Genomic DNA, 21,504 nt, shown 5'->3' on the forward strand with positions numbered 1-21,504 from the left:
AACAGGACATAGTAGAGAGTTTATAACTCTTAGCTCTTTTCTTCCAGTTCCCTTTCTTCCATTCTCAGTGAAAAATGCAACAATCCTATGTAAGTCTTTTTTTGAAAGCATTTACTACATGCCTGTGGCACCAGTCTAAGCACATCATGTTGGATTATTTCTTTAAATCCCTCAGTGTATGAATGAGGCATGATTATTACTTTTATCCCCAGTTTATAAATGATGGCATTAGGGCTCAGATGGAGAATAATTGTAACATAAGGTTTGCCTTTACTAGTAGAATAGAAGATTGCTACAATAAGACATCCCAGACATACTTCTCTTTTAATATATTCACATTTCAGATCAGTTTTCTTAAGCATAAACTAAACCAAGTCAATTTTATTAAACTGATCATTATTTGAAAAATTGTGTCTCTTCAGACTTCCATATCTGCTAGTTCATTTTGGAGATCAAAAGTGCTCTTTGAAACCTTATATATATGCATGTTGGATTGCTTTTTGCCAGTTCCATTAAGGGCTACATAGTATAAATTAAGAACTTTGGGAAATATACTAACACTTATAGCACTGTGAAAACTTGCAAAAGTTAATGGAAAGGTATCTTGCTTTCTTTGGAGTTTAATATGATACTGCTTTGTCTTCCTTTTAATCAAGTTACCCAATCATGCATATCATAGGACTAATCCATCCTGCTCCAGTTACACAGATCTGTGATATATAAGGATTCAAAGACATAATTTAACAAATCTCATATATTAGCAAGTGAGAAGTTTGACCTAACCTAAAATAATTCTATGAACTTTGACACTTACCTGAGCAGTAGAAATTCGAAGAACCTCTCCTCCTCCTAGAGTTTGCACTTGATCCGTCTGTGGAAGGGGCCGGCCATCTTTCATCCAGGTCATTTTAGGGGCTGGGATTCCAGAAGCAATGCAGGTAAGTTCAAGTGGGTTATTAACAATTACTGATATCTCTTCATGTTCTTCAGATCCATTAATGTGAGGTGGTTCTATTTAAAGGGAATCAAAAATAATAATAAACCCACAATTTCATAAAATACTGCTCGTTAGAAAAACTTGAAAATCCAACATAAATTCACATTCACATGATAAAAATTGATTAGAACAAGGAAAGTGAAGTAATTCCTAGATGTCATTACCACTTCTTATTGACACACTTTCAAAAGGGATGGATCATGCCTGTAAGAGATAATGAAGTAAATGGCAATTCATTACCATGTAATTATAGAACAACAGTTCAAACTCAGTTAATTAGAACAGTCTCACTTGACTGAAAGATTTGAAAACAATAAAAACCAAACACAGCTTGTACCACTTTCTTTTTTTAGAGGGACTTAGCATATTATTATGTTTTTATATCTTTAAATACCAATAGTTTCTACAAAAACAATGCGTGAATAGTGTGGAATTTTGCTATCATCTTTTCCATGCAGAACTTTGAGAGGAAACAATGACTAAGCAGAAGAAAAAATAGTTACGTTTGGAGATAATTTCTGTATAAAACACATTTGTTATGTCTGGATGGGAGTAACTTCCTCCTTTGTTACTTATACTTCTAAAATTACCTTTCTCAAGAGAAGGTCAAACAATCTAAACACTGGGAAGAAACATTAAGGTTCTTTAGTCTAACTACTCCCAACTTTGGTAATTCCTTTAAAACACATTCCCCTTATGATGACCATTCTCATTTTCTATGACAATTTCATAGTTCAAGTTTCCAGCTTACTATTTGACAAGGCAGCCAAAATAGCTGTTGGACAGCGCCAGGGGTTAGCAGGTTTGTTTTTCTTTCTTTTTTCTTTAATAAGGCACATAGTTTAGAACAGTGACTCATAGCAGAAGATCTGGAGTCTGAGTTGTAATGCTGGTGTCAACAATTATTAGTTTCATGGATTTGAGCAAATCTCTAAAATGGGGATACCAACATTATTTACCTAATAGGATCGGTGTGTGGCATCAGTGAGATACATTATATACTTTTTTGTGTGTTTCTGTATCTATTTTACAATTAAAGGTTTTAAAAAAGTTATTACTACTACAGTGTTTACTGCAACTGTTGGTATTATTAAAATCTGCTTCCTAAAATTTCTACCATCTGTTAGTCTCTGTTTTCCTTCTGGAGAAAGATAATATACTAAGTCAGTTCTCCTTCTCAGATTATAATGAAGTCAGCATTTCTACACCACTGTCCCACATGACCTCTTTTTACTTCTATCTATCTTACATATTGCTGTCAAAATACATTTTCTGAAGTGCAGTTTAATATTAATCTAAGATTTTCTGCTTAAAAGATTTTAGTGGCTCCATGTTGCTTACTGGATTAAATAAAAACTCATCATGATTTCCAAGACTTCCACAATATGGTCTAGATCTATCTTTGTCATTATTTAATTTTAACATACTTATATGTAACCTAGACTTCAAATCTCTCAACAATCTTAGGCCTTTCTTGCTCCTCATAGTCCCGCAACTGAGAATGCCCAAGTACCATCAAGGTTATATTGTCCTCAAGCTCATTTGTGAAAACTATAAATCATTTCTTGATTCTCTGAACTAATTATAAAATGTCTATGCTTTTTCATTTTCGTATCATGTTGTTTGTACTACTCAAAACACTTATCTAATTCCTGGTTTGCCATAGTCAATTATTTACTCCTCTTACTTCTCGGTTATTTAGTATATGTCAATCACCATGAATACAAAGATTAATAAGGCATGCTCACTGCCCCCACCCCAAAGTTTATAATCACTGGATTTAAAATAGTAGCAGCAGTAACAGTATTAACATGCTCTTGAGTAGTTCAAACCCCAGACTGTCCAGATCTTACCTGTGTTAAGTGATTGTGAACTATTTTACTCTGTGTTTTGTCCATATGTCTTGTACTTCGGGCAGAGTAAGAGTTGTCTATACTCCAATAACTCCAGAGTTTATATTTCCAGCCTAGACTCTCTTCTGAGCTCCAGATTCATAAATGCAATTATCAAATAAACATCTCCATTTGGATGTTTGAAAATCACTTAAAACTCAACATGTATTCAGACTGAACCTATTGCCTTATTTCTCAAAACTTGTTTTTTTCCAGTATTCTCTGCATCTAAGTGATGAATTTACCAATTAGTCACATAAGCCAGAAACTAAGAGTCATCCTTGATACCTTCCTCATCACTCCCTTGTGTCCCAATCTACAGCCAAGTCCTAATACTTCCACTGTACTTATTTCCAGAATACACATTTTTCTCTCATCTCCCTCACTCTAATTTGAGCTACAATACCATTTACTTAATGTTTTTTTTTTTCTTCCTAGTTGTAGGTGCCTACCCAAAATTACTGATTTCTTTCTGATTAACAGACTCAAATTTTGTTGGGATTGTCAATGTGCTAAACAAATTACATTTCCTAGCCTCTTTAGCAGAGAGTAGATGGAGTGGATGGAGTGGTATATGACAATTCTGACCAATGAGATGTAGGTGGATGTGGTTTTGTGGGGCTTGTAAGAAAGTCTTAATTCTTTTCTAAAGGGGCAACACTTTGCCCTTCCTAGTTTCCTGCTCTGTTGTTGCATCTAGAACAGCATCTAGTTATGCTAGGGGTGAGCAGATACTGCATTGATCACCAAACAACCATGTTGTAAAGGTTCAAAAGAACTGAAAATATTTGAACTGCTGAACCAATCCAACAACTACCTACCTCCAGCCATCCCAGTGAGAAAAACAAAAGTACTGTGTTTAACCCACCATATTTCAACTCTGTAATTCACAGCCAAACACAATTCCTTATACTGGTCTCTCGGAATCCATTCTTGTCCTGGTCCAAGTAGCCTTGCATTTTATAGCCAGAGTGCTCTTCTCAAACTGTAGTTCTATTTGTTATTCCATTTTTAGAACTTTGAATGATTTCTCATTGTTACAGGATAAAAAGCAGACTTCTTAATGTGGTCAAAAAAGTGCTCTATGACCTGGCCCTATGAAAACCCCCTATTTTGTAATATGCTGTCCCTTGTTTTCAGTGGTCTAGCCACACTGGACTTTTCAGAACCACTATACCATGATACCTCCCACCACATGGATAGAATTAAATAAAGAATATTTCCCCAAGTTAAGATGTTTGCATTCTGAGTGGTAGCACTGCTTCAAGTGAAGAACTTTTCAGAGTTTAATGGAATTAATTTTCAACATATGCTGAAATGCTAAAACTTCTCATCTTTCTTCTAAGCCAGTTTTCAAATCTGTTTTGAGAAATTATTATTCTTATAAACTCTTCAACTTTATAAAAGGCAGGCTGTTCTTTAAGAATTCCACTAAGAATATCATTGTTGTTTTTCTCCTTCATTTTCTTCATCCAGAAATGCACCAGTCTGTGATTCTGCTCCTGAGTTCTTTCTCCCCCCTCTCCCCCTCCCCCTGCCACATGCTAGACCAGGCCCCTGCATTTACAGGCTGTATGAATACAGCAGCCTCTTCAATTCATTTTTCACTCTGTCACTCTGTCAGAGGGATTTTTTGGAAACGAAATCTGGCTGTAAAATATTTCTCCTTAAGATTCTTCCATTGCCTTGGTAATGAGGTCCAAACTTCCTCAAAGTTCTCAGAGCTTTGCATAGTTTGGCCTCTGCCCATATATAGTTCTTGTCTTGTCTCTTGCTACTCTTCCTCTTACACTCAGTTTCAGGGAGTGCAAATTGACAATTCAAATTGTATTACCTCCAGGTGAGAAATGTATATAAAATTCCCCACTCATCTCTACAGTCCTACTCTTCAGGGCTCAGATTTATGCTTGAGGAGATCGAATCTGAAATCTACCATCCCACAGAATGTTGTTTTATCCATATAATCCTCATTACACTGAAAAGTAATTACTTCTTTAGTATCTGTGTCTTCCACAGATGCAGGAAGTTGAGGGCTGAGATCATATCTTTCTTAGTGATGTATTTGCATGTTTGCCACACCACACATGTTCATAATTATAGTTAAATGATGGCTAGAAACATACCTGTCACATAACGTATATTCAATAATTAATACTTGATATGTGAATAATGAATGTACAGGATCACATTATGTCATCTCCTCTTACTCCTCATGTTCTGTGAATTGATGTACAGGAATTTGCTACCCAACCCCACCCTGCACCTCCCAGACACACAGTTTTTCTTTTTTTTCTCACTGACACATAATTATTATGCATCTTTAGGGAGTACAATGTGATGTTTCCATACATGTATACATTGTGTAATTATCAAATCAGGGTAATTAGCATTTCCATCACTTCAAACATTTATCGGTTCTTTGTGGTGAAAGCATTGAAATTCCTCTCTACTAGCTACTCTGAGATATACAATAGTATATTATTAACTATAGTCACCCTACTGTGCAATAGAACACCAGAACTCATTCTTCCTTTCTAATTGTAACTTTGTACCCACTGACCTACTCCCCGTCTCCCTTGTCTTTGGTAACCACTGTCCTATTCACTACTTCTATGAGATCAACTTTTTAAAATTTCACATGAATGAAATCATGTGGTATTTTCTTTCTGTGCCTGGCTAATTTCACATAGTTTAATGTTCTCCAGGTTCATCCATGTTGTCATAAATGACAGAATTTCATTCTTTTTTATGGCTGAATAGTACTGCATTGTGTATATCTACTACATTGTCTTTATTCATTCATCCATTGTTGAACATTTAGATTGATTACATATCTTGTCTGTTGTGAATAGTGCTGTGATAAACATGGATTTATTTGACATACTGATTTCATTTCCTTTGGATATATATCCAGTAGTGGGATTTCTGAACCATATGATAGTTCTATTTTTAATTTTTTTAGGAACCTCTATCTGTTTTCATAATGGCTATATTAACTTACAATCCCACCAACAGTGTGCAAGTGTTCCCTTTTCTCCACATCCTTGCCGACTCTTGTTATCTCTTATCTTTTTGGTCATACCCATCCTCACTAGAGTGAGGTGATATCTCATTGTGGTTTTGATTTGCCTTTGTTTGATGATTAGTAATGTTGAGGCTTTTTTCATATACCTCTTGGCCATTTACATGTCATCTTTTGAGAAATGTCTGTTAAGGTTTTTGTCCATTTTAAAATTGTGCTCTTTGTTTTTTTGCTATTAAGTTCTTTATATATATTGGATATTAACCCCTTAGAGGTATAGTTTGAAATATTTTCTCCCATTCTGTAGGTTGTCTCTTCACTTTGTTGAATGTTTCCTTAGCTGTGCAGAAGCTTTTTGTTTGATATAATACCATTTGTCTATTTTTGCTTTTGTTGCCCATGCTTTTGAGGTCTTATCCAGAAAAATCCTTGCCTAGTCCAATATCATGAAGTGTTTCCTCTGTGTTTTCATCTAGTAGTTTCGTAGTTTGGGATCTTACATTTAACTCTTTAATCCATTTTGAGTTGATTTTTGTATACAGTGAAAGATAGAGGTCTAGTTTCATATTTCTGCATGTGGACATCCCAATTTTCCCAGCACCATTTATTGAAGAGACTATCCTTTCCCCAGTATGTGTTCTTGGGACCTTTGTCAAAAACCAGGTGGCTGTAGATGCATGAATTTATTTCTGAGCTCCTTATTCTGTTCAATTGGTCTATGTGTCTGTTTTTATGCCAATAGCATGCTGTTTTGATTAATACAGCTTTGTAGTATTTTTAAGTCAGGTAGTCTGCTGTCTTCAGCTTTGTTCTTTTTACTCAAGATTGCTTTGGTTATTTGGAGTCTTTTGTGGTTCCATACAAATTTTAGATTTTTTTTTTCTAATTCAGTGAAGAATGCCAATGGTATTTTCATAGAAATTGCATTGAATCTGATTGTTTTGGGAGTATAGCCATTTTAATAGTATTAATTCTTCCAATCCATAAACATGAAATATCTTTCCATTTATTTGTTTCCTTTCCATTTCTTTCACTGATGTTTAAATTTATTCTTACATATCTTTTTTTTTTTTTTTTTTTTTGGATAGCTATTGTACCTCAGTATCTGCAGAGGATTGGTTCCAGACCCTCTGTGAATACCAAAATCTGCAGATGCTCAAGCCCGGCAGTAGGCCTTGAGAAACCCATGGATACACAGTTGGCCCTCGGTATCTGCAGATTCCACATCCAATGAATATTATATTTTTGATATGCAGTTGTTTGAATCCACAGACGTGGAACCGATGGATATGCAGGGCTGACAGTAAATGAGATTATTTTCTTGATTTCTTTTTCAGATAATTTGCTGTTGGCAAAGAGAAATGCTACTGATTTTCGTAGGGTGATTTTTAAGTCACAACTTTACTGAATTTGTTTATCATTTCTGAGAGTTTTCTGGTGGAGTCTTTAGAGGTTTTCTATATATAAGATTATGCTGTCTGCAAACAGAACATTTGACTTCCTCCTTTCGAATTTGGATGTCTTTTATTTTTTTGCCTGTTGCTCTAGCTAGGACTTCAATACTATGTCTAATAGAAGTAGAGAAAGTGGGCATCCTTATCTTCTGCTAGACCTTGTAGGAAAGGCTTTCAACTTTTTCCTGTTTAGTGTGATGTTAGCTGTGGATTTATCATAAATAGTCTTTATTGTGTTGAGGTATGTATCTTCTATCCCTAATTTGTTGAGGGTTTTTCTCATGAAGGAATGTTGAATTTCATCAAATGCTTTTTTCGCATCTACTGAAATGATCATATGATTTTTGTCCTATCTGTTAACGTGATGTATCACATTTATTGAGTGTGTATGTTAAAACATCCTTGCATCCCTGGAATGCAACCCGCTTGATCAGAGTAAATGATCTTTTCAATATACTGTCGAATTTGGTTTGCTAGTATTTTGTTGAGCATTTTTGCAACTATGTTGATAAGGGATATTGGGTTGTAGTTTTCTTTTGCCCCTAAATGTCCTGGAGAACTTCCTTTACTACCGGCCTCCATTCTGTGGAAGTCACATCTACTCCAGAGAACCATACTTCATTTATTTAGATACGGTTCTGCTTCCCTCTACAGAAGAAACTCCCTTTAATCTACCTGGAAAGTAACTAGTTTGGTTCAGTTTAATCCAACAAATAACACATTAATAGTCTCTAGTGTATTAAATGTCATGCTAAGCACTGGGAATGCAGGAATAAGTAAGAAGACATCTGCCCTCATAAAGCTTAACTAGGGATGAAGCAGAATTTTAGGGTTACATGAATAAATTTTAATAGGTGCTCTGAGAAGGATTATAACACACTCTGAAACATATGCTAACTTCTACCTAACCAAGACTCTTGCCAAAATTATTTTTGCTCTTTTCTATAGGGTGTATTTTCTGCTATGTAAGGAGCATGGGGTCTCACTTACTTCACAGTGAGAAAAACAAGCAAAACGCCAAAAGCTCTTGGTTATTGAAATACTTCATTTCATTATCTTCCTTTCTCTTCCAAGGTTAGCATTTTTTACGTCAAGGAAAAGAAGTGTTTTCTCTTTAAACTGTTGCATTTAGAACATTGGAATACATATTTTAAGTATTTACTTTAAATGCACACAAGAATAAATAGAACTAGACTATTTGAAATGATTATTCCAGCTATAATCTATAGACTGGATCATTTAAAGACGGGGATAACATATCATAGTATACCTATTATGCTTTTTCATCAAATTTCTATAATCGGATGTGTTTTCAATTCTTGGCAAAAGTTTAAAAAGCTACTTCTCAATTGGTTATAAGATTTTATCAATGAGTAATGTTTTACAAGCTGGAGTTTTCATCTTTTCAGAGAGATAAAAAACACAATTTAAATTCAACATGCTTCAGATGAGAGTAAGCCAAGGTGAATTATAAAAAAAATAAAAATGCAATAAAAATTTTTAAAAAAATTCTCTCACAGCAACTGATTCTCAGAACTATACTTATTTACTAAACATTCACTATCACTTACTTTCCACTTATTCTACATTTACCACAATGTTTACATACCTAGGACCTTGAGGATAAAGTGCTTGCTGACTTCTCCAGCTTCATTTGAGGCAATGCAGGTGTACTTTCCCGAATCTTCAGTCTCTGCTTTGAGGAGCTGCAGGACCATTCCATGGGTGCTGACTGTCAGATGGGCATCAAGCCCCAGAGGCTGGCCATCTCTAAGCCAGGCCATACTGGGAGCTGGGGTTCCATCAGTAATGCATGCCATAGAGGTGGAACTGCCTTTGAGAACTGTGATTTCCTCTGTCCTCATTGAATTGTCCATATTTGGTGGTGCTACATAGAAAACAACATGGGCAAAATTTGGATGTCTATTGTAATTTGAGATCAATTTAAATTAAAACATTTGAATAATTCTATAATGTTTCTGTGGTTGATAAAAATATATACTTTAAAATTGTGTATAATAACTAAGGACTTTACAATAAAAATATCTATTAGGAATGCTAATTATTAATCTTCCAAATATTAGCAATGAAACTTAAAAATTGTTTTCTTACAGAACACACAATGTGTTTTAAATTTTGGTGATTTTTCAACTTCTTCAGTCTATCCCTTTAACTTGTTGTAATGTATATAATAGTTTTAGTAGTATTCTTTTAACTACTATATACAGTATAAAGAATATCAAGTTATAGAGTAAGTCATTTGTAGATTATAATAAAGCGTTACTTAACTGAGGTGTCCTTGGGGATTGAGAAATGTGGATCAGCAAACTTCAATATTTCCGAAATGGAAGGTATTGAGTTCTCTCCATATATACGCATACACAAATGTATATATGCACATGCATCCATTCATAGTTTGAATACTCTAAACAAGCTGCTAATATTGTTAGAAAAGTTTTGACTTTTTCTTTACATGAAAAGACTGGTCTTGTGTCTGGATTGAAATGCTATTTTTAAAAATTACATTTGATTTAGCGCAAATTTCTAGATCAGTAGAGTATTTTGATAAACAGACAATATGGTCCAATAATATGGACCCCTTGGAAGAAAATACATTCTCTAGTCAGTAAGATCCTATTTCACTAATCCTTTTTGATAAAATCTGATTTCTAAATTTCTGAGGAAGTCAGTTTCTAAAGATAAGTCTGTTGCTTAATACTTGACATAGTAAAGTAATAGGGTCATTTCTGTGACACATACCAAACACTTGAAGATTGTAATGCTTATTATCCACCCCAGCTCTGTTGGAGGCCACACAAGTATACACAGCGACATCAGACACCTGAGCTCTCACAATCCTGAGAAACAATTTGATCCACATTTCATCACTTACTCCCATGCAACAAGTACACATAAAATAATTATGATTTATAAATAGGCTATAGGTGGTGATTTATGTTGGGAAATTTTAATTATGAAGCTTATAGCCATCCATCACAAAATATAGGGGCCTCAAATGCAATTTATTCTACAAAGCTGATTAGGCAGTGACAATAAACCACTGAAAATATAGCACAATTTAAGAGGTGAATATTTTTCAAATATATATTAATAGAGAATGCTGCTAACATGAAAATCACATTATCATAGTAGGCATCTTCCTACTACCTTGCCACATAAAGTTTTAGCTAAAACAGTAATTCCTGGAAATACATATGTGATAACAAACCCGTCTATAAAAGACCATTTTACACATTTACTAAAAAATGAAAGCACTTAAATAAGGATAAAAAATCATTTCAACTGTATATTTGTTGTCCTTCCTCTACTAAAAATATACTTAAAGGGAAAAAAACTGTAAAGGCTTAGAAAAAAACATTTCTTCAACACTGTTTAAATGAAGGAAAAGTCTACAATCACAGTTACTTCATCTGTTTAGGAAATCAGACACAATAAAAGCTGACCTGATAACTTGTCCTGCTGCCAGTAACCGGATATGGGAGGAGAGAGGCAGAGGAAGTCCATTCTTCAGCCAGTTTATCTGTGGTGGAGGCGTCCCTGTGGCTCTGCATTCAATATTTATTGAAGTATCCACTAAAGTCATTAGTTTCTCTGCTTCATCTTTATTACCCCCAATTGTAGGTGTAACTATGTCGTGCAGAAAGTGAGAGAGAGGGAAGAGGGATGTATTATGTATTACTAGTTCAAATAATTTCTACTACAATTGCTCTCATTTCAAAATTGTAGCCCAAAAGGTAATAGTGGTGGCATCAAATTTAAAACTAAATGCTCCAGACACCTGCTGCTGGGCCTTCACTTCTACTGGTAGATTCTTAAGGCAGCATCATCAAAAGAGGGGGATATTTCATATTTACCATAGACATTCAAGTTAAAAATTCGGTCTTCTTCTCCAGCGGGATTAGTAGCAACACATGTGTATTTCCCCGTGTCAGATGTAAGAGCTCCATAAATGTTTAATGTGCTGCCATTTGCACTCACTCTATGGAAAAGATCATAACAGAGGGGCTGAGATGAGATTGAATCTATTTCACTAAGTATATGAAAGCCTATTAAAATCAGTTACTGAAAGTGATGGAAAATTCAAGCAACCAACTGAAATTCTACAGTAGCGAGTCTTATATCTACCACCTCCTTATAAGAAAAAAAGGAAATGAACAAAATCAGGAATACTTCTCTATTCAAATCATAGGCAAAGACATGATTTTCTCTGAGATAGAATACTATATTCTTAGTTATCCATATAAGGTTTGAATGAAATGCATGTTATACAAAATTCTGTCATGAAAATTGAAGACTGTTACAATGAGAAACTGAAAAAATTACACATAAAAATCTAGCTATAAGCAACTTAATATAGTTATAAACAACTTAATACCTTAATAAAAAACACAATAGGATCATTTAAATTGTGACAACAATTTGGTATCATGTGGCTATATTTTGCAAACATTTTTTTTCTACAAATTGCTAAATAGAGCTTTTCCTTTGAATTACATAATAGTAAAAGATAAATATACAATGAGATCATTAAAGATCTCTAAGCTAAGATTATTTCATTATTGGTTGTCCTCACACACCATTAATTACAAATCAAAATTTCCTGTGTTTTTTGTAGAGATTAAATTGCCATCTACAGTTACTTATACAATAGTGGTTTCATTAGAATTACCCTGTGTCAAAAGTAAAAGCTCCATTTCTATTATATCTTGTTATTAAATGTTTATTGAGAGCTATATTATTATCTGGGATACAGTTGTATTTTTTCTTTTTCAAAATAAAATTTTTTTAATTCCATGAGTTTAATTAAATTAATAAGCAAAAAGCAAGTTGCCATGATCAAACAAAGGTAGTATATTGACTTTGGAAAAACTATTGTAGTTGACTGACAAACTGTACTACCTACAAATCTATACATATTATGGAATGAATAATAAAGATAAAAGGATAAGTAAATTTAGAATGTTAATGTAGGAGAAGGAATGATAGACTCCAAATTCCTAGCTACGGATACTATCTTATATAAAAGATATCATATATAAAAGATCTTATCTCTATAGCCCATATAAAATCTTTAGGTACCATCAAATATGTAGTACTTGGTCTGGAATATGGCAAATACCAGCTGATTGAACAAAAATAATACTTGTTATTTACTCAAAAATGTTCATACTAGAGAAATAAAACTTAAAATGTATCCTCTGAAAGACTAGAAATTTTAATACACAATGAATACAAAGAAAATAACATTTGTCTCTTTAAGTTATATATATGTTCAATTTATTGACCAGAAAATATACTCCAAACCCTTAAATTTACATATTGGTCCAAAATGTTAAAGTTTACAATACATGTAGTTAATGCCTACTTATGCATATAATTAATCTGGTATGTATAGGTAATGGGATTTTGTGATGAAGTAATCTAGTATAATATCAAATTCCAGATTGTCCTTCCAAAGGAATTTGTTGTTGAAAGTAGTATGAGGTCTTTACCACATTATTATTCCATCTCTATGTGGTTTGTGGCATGCGTAGCAAGTGCCAGCTGAAAATGGGATTTGGACAAACCATTATGAGAGTTATGACATTATTGTATCTTTTCTCAAAATAAGCCAATCAGGATAGCATGCCCATCTCTATGTGGTTTGTTGCATGGGTAACAAGTGTCAGCTGAAAATGGCATCTGAACAAACCACTATAACAGTTATGACATTATTGTATCTTTTCTCAAAAGGAGCCAATTAGTATAGCATGTACACAGTTTGGTGGTTTCAGCATACAAAATCATATCTAGAATTATTGATGAATTATTTGTGAGATAAAGTTGGTTTGGCATTTGCAGGAAAGAACTAATTATTTTTATGGCATGGGCTTTAGTATGATCATTCTGAAATTACAAGAATAAAATCACCAACAGTTAACATTACAGTTAATGAGTTAAAGTTAGTTAAAGTTAATGAGTTAATTAACATTACAGAGTTAACGGATAAGAAACATACACAATTCTGAGTGACTCTCTAACAAGAATGTCTATGTCCAGTTCTCAAAAAAAAGTTTTTTGTTTCTTTGTGAATATAATGATAGCTAAGTTCCAATGGGATGGAATTCGGTATTATTATTCATGTGAAATTTGAAGCATAAAGCATTGTAGAAGGCCTTACAATTTATAATGGAAAGATTATTTTTAAACATACCGGATTCTTTCTGTTTCACCACTAGCTATGGGCTTTCCATCTTTAAGCCATTGAATAAGTGGAGTAGGAATGCCATTTGCATTGCAGACCAGCTCAACATTTTCTCCTAGAAGGACACTGACATCACTTGGAATTTCAGCACCAGCAACACTTGGAGGAACTTTGGAGAAATAATTAGGAATTTCATTAACAAGACACAGGATATAAATTCTAATAAATGTAACAGAGTCATAAAACAATATGACATTTCTAGTTCATATTCTTTGTAGATTATGATTCAAGGTCAAACTATTGTTATCTTCATGAATTACTTTTAAATGACAAAGATAAAGGAAAACTTCAATATTTCTGGTGTATTTGTAAGTTGATATAATTATTTAGTCATAGGGGCTAGTGATAGAGCTACCTCATGATCACCCTTTCTGGCCAAATTAAATCACTCTTAGATTAAATCCTCAATGGATAGTACAGTTAAAGAACCACAAGCACATAGGTAAGGCAGCGTGCATTTTTTGTGTTTTTCTTTTGCTCTTAATTCACTAGACTTATAGACTCTGTCTTATAAAAACTTGGCATAAAGGTCTGAGGAAATTATCTAAGTTGGTTATTTCTTTCTCCATTATTCAATTTAATTATTATTTATTTTGAACAATGGATAGGTTTGTTGTAGTTCAGAAGAGCCAATAGTTTCTATTCTCTTTTTCTAGCCATCTTTGGTTTCCACTTTGATTTCACGGAGAAATATTGCGTAATAAAAATACTGCCAATGGTATCAGATATAAACATGTTTGAATTCCTATTCTATATGATCATAGTGATGTGCAGAAGGTAGTTCACACCAGGTCGCAAAAGCCAATTTTGTACATGTTTTCCCCACTCCATGTTCAGTAACATCCCTTTGGTAGGTTGAAATCTTGTATATATTAGATCATGGTGGGAATATTTACACCATGGAGACTGGCAAACAATTGGCTACGAATCATGGTCTTTTTGTCTGGAGAGAAAATTCTTAAACATTTACCAGCACATCACTGAATAAGCTCTATAAATCTAATTTTAGTCATTCAGAAAATAATAATTTTACCACTTTTGCACAATTTAGAGTACTAAAGAAGTTGAGTCAATAAGAACATTAGTAATAAGAGACATCCTATAATGAGTATCTAATATATGACAAGCACTGGACTAGGTCCTATATGCATATACTATTTCTAGTTCTAAGACATAATAAAGTACATAAAAATCTGGTAAAATGTTTAGTCCTACAACATATCTCATGATTAGCATCTGTTATTATTAATGCATTAGAAATAATTCAATATGCTACTTCTGACATTGAATCTCTGACTAGCTGTTTTTCCTTCAGCTTCTGAAATCCCAAAGCATCACTAATCATCACAGAGAGACCATTGATACCTGTGAACTTAATTCTTCTAATTGTATTTTTTTGGAGTTAGCTTTAGCAGAGCACACAACAGATACGTAATATTCATAGTAGAATTCATAATTTATGAGAAATTCTTTCCCTAATAACTATAAGATTGGAAGAAAAAGTATTTCAACTTAGTTTCAAGTTAGACTTTCATTTCAGTTTCAATACTGAGCCAAATGTAATAATCAGAGGTTTACTGAAAATCAAAAGAAAACAAGTTGTCCCTGCAATGCTTAATACTATGTTGGAACATAGTAGGCATTAATTAAATATTTGATGAATTGCTCTTTATTATCATCTTAAAATAGTATAAGATTCATCATTCATTAAAATTTACCTAATCTACCTGCGGTCAGATCATAGTACAACTTCTTTGTGAATTAAATCTTATCTATACAAGTAAGAACAGATCTATAGGCTTACCATCAAAATGAATTATACCAGTTTAAAATAAGTATAACTCCATAGATATATACTATAGAAAGATAATAATGGAAGTGGAAATGGAAAATTGGAAAAAGTAGAGATTACCAAATTTCCGCTATTCTTTTTTCCACATTTATGTCCATTTCCATGAAAACAGAATCTACTGGTAAATATAAGACAGAAAACTGATGATAGTTTTTGATGATCTAAAGATATGTTGAATCAATTACTACTGATACCTTTAAATGTAGATTATTTTGTACTATAAATGGAATAACAAAGAAATTGAAGATAGATCATAGTGGACAATACATACCTTGAATTGAAAGAAAGTAATATTTCTGGGCTTTTCCCTCCATATTTGAAGCAATACATGTATAGTTTCCACTATCTGAAAGCTGAGACCGGGCAATCTGGAGTTTGCTACCACCAGACAAAATATGAACTTCCAGTGAGTCAGAATTTTCTAGAGGTAGAAACAAAGCACAATAAAACATAAAAAAACCTTTAAACTTTAACATCTCTAAAATTCATGATAAAATGTCTTACTTTACGTGATAAATGTATTTCTTAAAAGTTCTCCATTTTCTTTTTTAAAAAAGAAAAAATTCTTTATAAAATGACTAATCATTTTACAATGAGTCTATTTTGTAAATCTGTATTTCAGTGTGTTAGCCTTCTTGAACTAAACACCCCTATGAGCATGGTACTTAAAATGTGCTAGTTTAAAAGTCTAGTGAATTAAGAGCAAGAGAAAAAAAACACACACACACACACACACAAATGCATGGTTGCCTTACCTATGCGCTTGTGGTTCTTTAACCATGCTATCGTGGGAGGTGGGATCCCAGTGGCATCACATGTTAATGTCACAGGATTGCTGATCGTCTCCACAATCACTTCTCTTTCAGGTCCTTCAATACTGGGTGGCACTGTAAAAAACAAACAAACAAACAAACAAACAAACAGAAGAAAATCATTTGTCCTCATTAAGCTAATTTGGAACACTTTTTTCATTTGCATATCTGGGGGAAAAAGAGTTGTATTAGAGGCAAATGCTCACCATATACATTGAGGTGGAAATTTTTATCATCCCGTCCTGCTACATTTATAGCTCTACATACATACTGGCCTGTGTCAGATACCTAAAAGAAAAAGATACTATTGTATGTGCTCCATTAAGTTATAGATGACCAATCATACTGTTCGAGTTTAGATTAAATCATCAGTCATCTGTATGCTCAATGCCCCAGTTCTAATTGCCTTCTGCAATCTTGCTATTTTTTATAAAAATAGTCAATGGCATTGGCTATGTATTTTTTTAATGAAAATCATTTTTCACTGTAGTAAAAGGGAATATGCAACTTCCAAGCATCTTTTCCACCGCCCCACCAAGGTGTCATGACACTCAAACAAGAATAAAAGATGCACCTCAGCTTTCTTAATGTGTAGCATTTGTCCATCAGCTAAAATCTCCACATGAGTAGACTCTGTTATCATCCGCCCATTCTTATACCAAGTGATGACTGGAGGTGGGACAGCGTTCGACTCACACTCCAAAGACACAGAAGTTCCCTCTCTTACATTAACTACAGAAAGAGATTCACTGTCATGGTCTTTAATGCTCGGGGGCACTGAGGGAAGAAAATAACAGAAGGATTTTTTTTTTCATTAAGGTGCTCAGATAGAAAATATTGAATACCAGTTTTAAAATAAAAGAATTTTATGAAGAGAGTAAAAACGAACCATAAACAGTCAGGGAAAACTTTTTCTTGCTTTCGCCAGCTTGATTGATAGCTATACAAGTGTATTCACCACCATCTGATACCTTGGCCCGAATAATCTGTAGAGTTCGACCACCTGTAGGTAAATAGAATGCAAATTGTGGAGTGGTATACAGATTGTTCTAACAACTATTTTACCAATCAGATAAATAGCAACATTTATCTTTCCCCTTAGAGTAAAATTTATAGAGAAGCCTTCCTATTTAAAATAAAATAATTGGATCAGTTTTCTTTGATCTTTCCTTTATTACTCACCTAGTTCCTTATAAAGGAAGAGATTCATAGAATTTTTCTCTCCAGCATCCAAACATGGACAGTAAAACTGTTTGATACAGGCTCTGGTGAGCAAATAGTAATTGTACTATGGTCAAAATATATTAAGTGTTTTCTGGGTTTAGATTTCCCACAATGCTGAGGTGTCTAATCTATCTATCTATCTATCTATCTATCTATCTATCTATCTATCTATCAATCTATCTATCTACCTATCTATCTATCTATGTCTATCATCTATCCTTACAGAACTTTAGGATTAAAAACAACCAGCAGATGTAGCCAATGAAAGTACTATTTGCCATCTACCACTTGGTATTACTAGGCCGTTCTAAGCTGTTCTCTTTCTAAATTTTATCATTTCTTGAAAGAGACCTTGTTATTTGTACATTCCCACTAAAATCAGAGAAGTCTACAAAATCTTACCTTAATGACCACAAATGGGCAAAGAGAGGCATTTACTGTGAATAAATAAATGAAGCACGACAAAAGTTTGGAAATACACTAATTTGAAATGCCATTTGTATTAAAATAAAGATGAGAAAATTTTGCCTGCTTTATAATAAGAAGTTCCTTACCAGGCACAATGAGAGTATTTGTGTTCAGTTTGATGGGCTGTTCATTCTTGAGCCAGCTGAGGTCAGGAGGTGGAAAACCAGAGACCTCACAGGTCAAAGAGATGAAATTGTTCACCACGACGGTAAGATTTTCAGATTTAGGACCAATGACACTTGGAGGAACTATAATAGTAAATATATTAAAAGTGAAAGCAGGTGTTATCAACATATATTCCCATTTACTAAATATAAATCCAACCACTGTACTCTGCTAAAGGACTGAGTTAACGATTCTGTTCATTATCTAGCTGTCTGTCTTACAATTCCCTAATGCCTTCATCAAACTCACGTTGGAGTTTATTTTTCCCAATTGAAAGAGAGCACTAGAATTTTCAGAGGCAGAATTATTCTGCATTTTATTTGTAAAACATAGTCGACAATTCCTAAGATGATTTTGTCAATGTACAAAGGAGACCTAATGTGCTTTTTATTAAGTATATTTGAATAATCTTGTTAATATTTTATGTTTACTTAAGTGTTGTAGAGAAGGAGATAATAGTGAGAATTTCAATATTAAAGAGACAGGAGGAGATTTTTTAGGAGATAATGGGGCAGGGATCTAGAGTCAGGTTAGACTTTGGCCTTTGGAAGGTAGAGCAATGCATTTCTCTTATTTTAACAAGAAGGAAGAAAGAAATGGCAGGAACAGATGTGGTCAGTACTCTCAATTTGATGGTAGGAATTTGAGGTGGATTTCTAGAATATGCTTTCTCTTTTCCCTGCAAAAGAGAAGGTGAAAGTGTTAATATTTACTGAGAGAAAGTGAGAGGGCGCTGTTATGAACTGAATGTTTCTGTCCCCGCAAATTCATATGTTGAAGCCCTAAGTCCCAGTGTGGCTGTATTTGAAGATGAGGCTTTCAAGGAAGCAATTAAGGTCAAATGATTCCTTAGGATTAGTGTCCTTAATAAGAGCCACCAGAGAACTGGCTCTCTCTCACCAAGCATGCTCAGAAGAAAGGCTATGTCAGGCCATGTGAAGACAAAGCAGGTGCCTGCAAGCCAGGTGGACAGCCTTCTCCAGACACCAAACCCTGCCAGCACCTTGATCTTGGACTTTCCGGCCACCAGAACTTTGGGAAAATAAATTTCTGTTCTTTAAGCCACACAGTCTCTGGTCGTGTTAAAGCAGCCTGAGCAGACCAAGACAGTGGCCACTTGATATTTTTGAGGAGGGTGTGAAGGTTTAAGAGAATCACTATAGTGTGGAGACAAAACGACAAGTCGCAATCAGCATGGAGGGCTCAGTTCAAGCTGGTACTATGAATTTATGATGACATCAATATTCCTGCCTTCAAGATTTCCTTCAGCCATGGTGAGCTACCTAAGTGCAGGTAGCGTACAGATGTGGAATTTAGTGAGAGGCATTAGAGAGAAGCAGGTATAAAACTTATGGAATAAACTGCCTACATTAAAATCCTGGTGCAGCATTTGCAAGCTGTGTAACTTTGAGCATGTTACTTAATCTCACCGAACCTTGCCTTTTTCACCTCCAGGGGAGGCATAAAATGGTAGCAAGCACATATGGTTACTGAGATAATGAAGCGAAATAACCTATATAAAACATTTGGCACAGCACCTGGTAGGTTTCAAGCAGTCAGTTTGTTGTCCTTGTTGTTATATGCAACAAGGACATATAACATATGTTATATGTTGCTCAGCTTTTACTGAGCAAGAGTGATGAGAAGATATGGGCTAAGAGAAGTGACTGAAATGCTGTTCCATAAAAATTAAGCTGGCCATGAAGGAAAGTGAAAAGAACTAAAACCTAAGATGCCAACAGACTGAAGGAGTACAAAAGAAGCAAGCATAGTTGTAGAGGGAGCTAACAAATGGTATTGTTTTACATGAAAATAATTTACATTATTTCCCCTCAAATGAATTTTCTAATATTTAAGTAATGAGTTCCTGATTGTAGTCAGGAGCTCAAGATATCATTAACTGGTGAAAGAAGAAACACATTTCTGAACTACAGTCCTTATTGGTAAAACACTAGTGATTACTTCCTCACAAGTCACTGTCCCACTTCAGGTGTTTCTACTGTACATTGCAAAGAGGCAACGATTATGAAGAAAATATAATAAACATGCAGAAAACATTTATTTAGCAACTACCAAAACTATAGACACCATTCTAGGTTTAGGGAGACCAAGATAAGTAAGATATGGCCATTTGTCTAGAGCACTTACAATAAAGTTATGGGATAGAGGCAAAGATACAGATATATGAAGATAACACAAGGCAACATATGGAACTGCTACAATTGGGGTATTTACAAGATCCTTTTCTGACGTAGAGAAGGAAAAATGAATTTTGCCTTGAGCAATCAGGAAAACTAATCAGTATTTTATTTTCCAATATTTACTGCACTTTACAGATTAGAATGTGTGCTTTCACAATGATTATGTTTGTTTAATTAATTCATTCTTCCTGAGAATTCATAACACATGCGTTCCTGCTCTGGTTAGATTTATCCACTCAAAAAACTGCAAAGACACTTATTAAGCATCTACAGTGTGTTACTCACTGTGCTAAGTACTGGAATTAAAAAGATAAAAGTGTTTTAAATATCTATTACACAAACACCAAATACTGCTAGATACCAATACTCACTACATATCACACCAAAGAAGAATATTTATCATACTACATAAAAGTCCTTTCGAAGGCAGAAATTTTTCATGACATTTCAAATTTCAGTTACTTCCAAAATGAGCTAGAATTTTATGTGTGTATTATGTATGTAAAGGAGATCTTTTATAATGATTATCCACCATTTCCAATTTAATATTCTGGAAGCACCAGCATCTCACAAAATAAAACTACTCTTTTGCAGCAGATATTCAACTACTTTTTTTTTTTTTTTTTTTTTTTTTTTAGCAAAAAGGGGTATTTATGGAGTGTCTAGCATGTATTTAAAAGAGTTTGATGAATGAATTAGGTGTGCTGGTGGTTTTAAAGGAATTATTTAACTCCACAAAGTGACTTTTTCTTCTCCAGGGAGTATCTTAGTTACTAGAGGACATAGCTCAACACGAATTCTGCACTTAAGGACAGAAACCAATTCCAATCATGACTAGTGGATAGATTTTTATGAGTAGGAGACCTGTATTTGCTTCTAACTTCATAAACTTGTAATCATTAATATTTTAAATTCTGATTTTCCTTTCAAATATGCAGGAGTAGTTATTTTCTCTTGAGAGACTGAAGTAATATAAAAACTGTGTTCCTGGAAGTTTTATGCTTTATAAATCCTACTAGCCATCGTGGAAAGAAAGAAGAGAGGGGATTGAATGAGTATAGGCTCCTCACATTGTTTAAGTTAAAAAATACAAAATAAGCCTACATAATCTAAAACAGAAATTTTCTGCTTTTCCAAGCATACCCTAACAGA

General features: G+C 34.0%; 1 protein-coding gene across 9 annotated transcripts in view; it reads right to left on the minus strand.

Moving 5' to 3' along the window:
• Positions 1–21,504, minus strand: part of HMCN1 (hemicentin 1) — a 514,108-nt gene that overhangs the window by 86,776 nt on the left and 405,828 nt on the right. For all 9 annotated transcript variants that reach the window (XM_063794515.1, XM_054673722.2, XM_514061.8 and 6 more), the window contains 12 exons: positions 18,073–18,234; positions 17,184–17,297; positions 16,869–17,071; positions 16,501–16,582; positions 16,238–16,369; positions 15,754–15,903; positions 13,580–13,739; positions 11,241–11,365; positions 10,830–11,013; positions 10,126–10,223; positions 8,975–9,253; positions 815–1,011 (listed from right to left, as the gene is read on the minus strand). In XM_063794515.1, the coding sequence (XP_063650585.1) occupies positions 815–1,011; positions 8,975–9,253; positions 10,126–10,223; positions 10,830–11,013; positions 11,241–11,365; positions 13,580–13,739; positions 15,754–15,903; positions 16,238–16,369; positions 16,501–16,582; positions 16,869–17,071; positions 17,184–17,297; positions 18,073–18,234 (1,886 nt within the window). The remainder of the gene's footprint in view (positions 1–814; positions 1,012–8,974; positions 9,254–10,125; positions 10,224–10,829; positions 11,014–11,240; positions 11,366–13,579; positions 13,740–15,753; positions 15,904–16,237; positions 16,370–16,500; positions 16,583–16,868; positions 17,072–17,183; positions 17,298–18,072; positions 18,235–21,504) is intronic.

This window comes from Pan troglodytes, chromosome 1, assembly GCF_028858775.2.
Source record: "Pan troglodytes isolate AG18354 chromosome 1, NHGRI_mPanTro3-v2.0_pri, whole genome shotgun sequence".
Lineage (NCBI taxonomy): Eukaryota > Metazoa > Chordata > Mammalia > Primates > Hominidae > Pan > Pan troglodytes.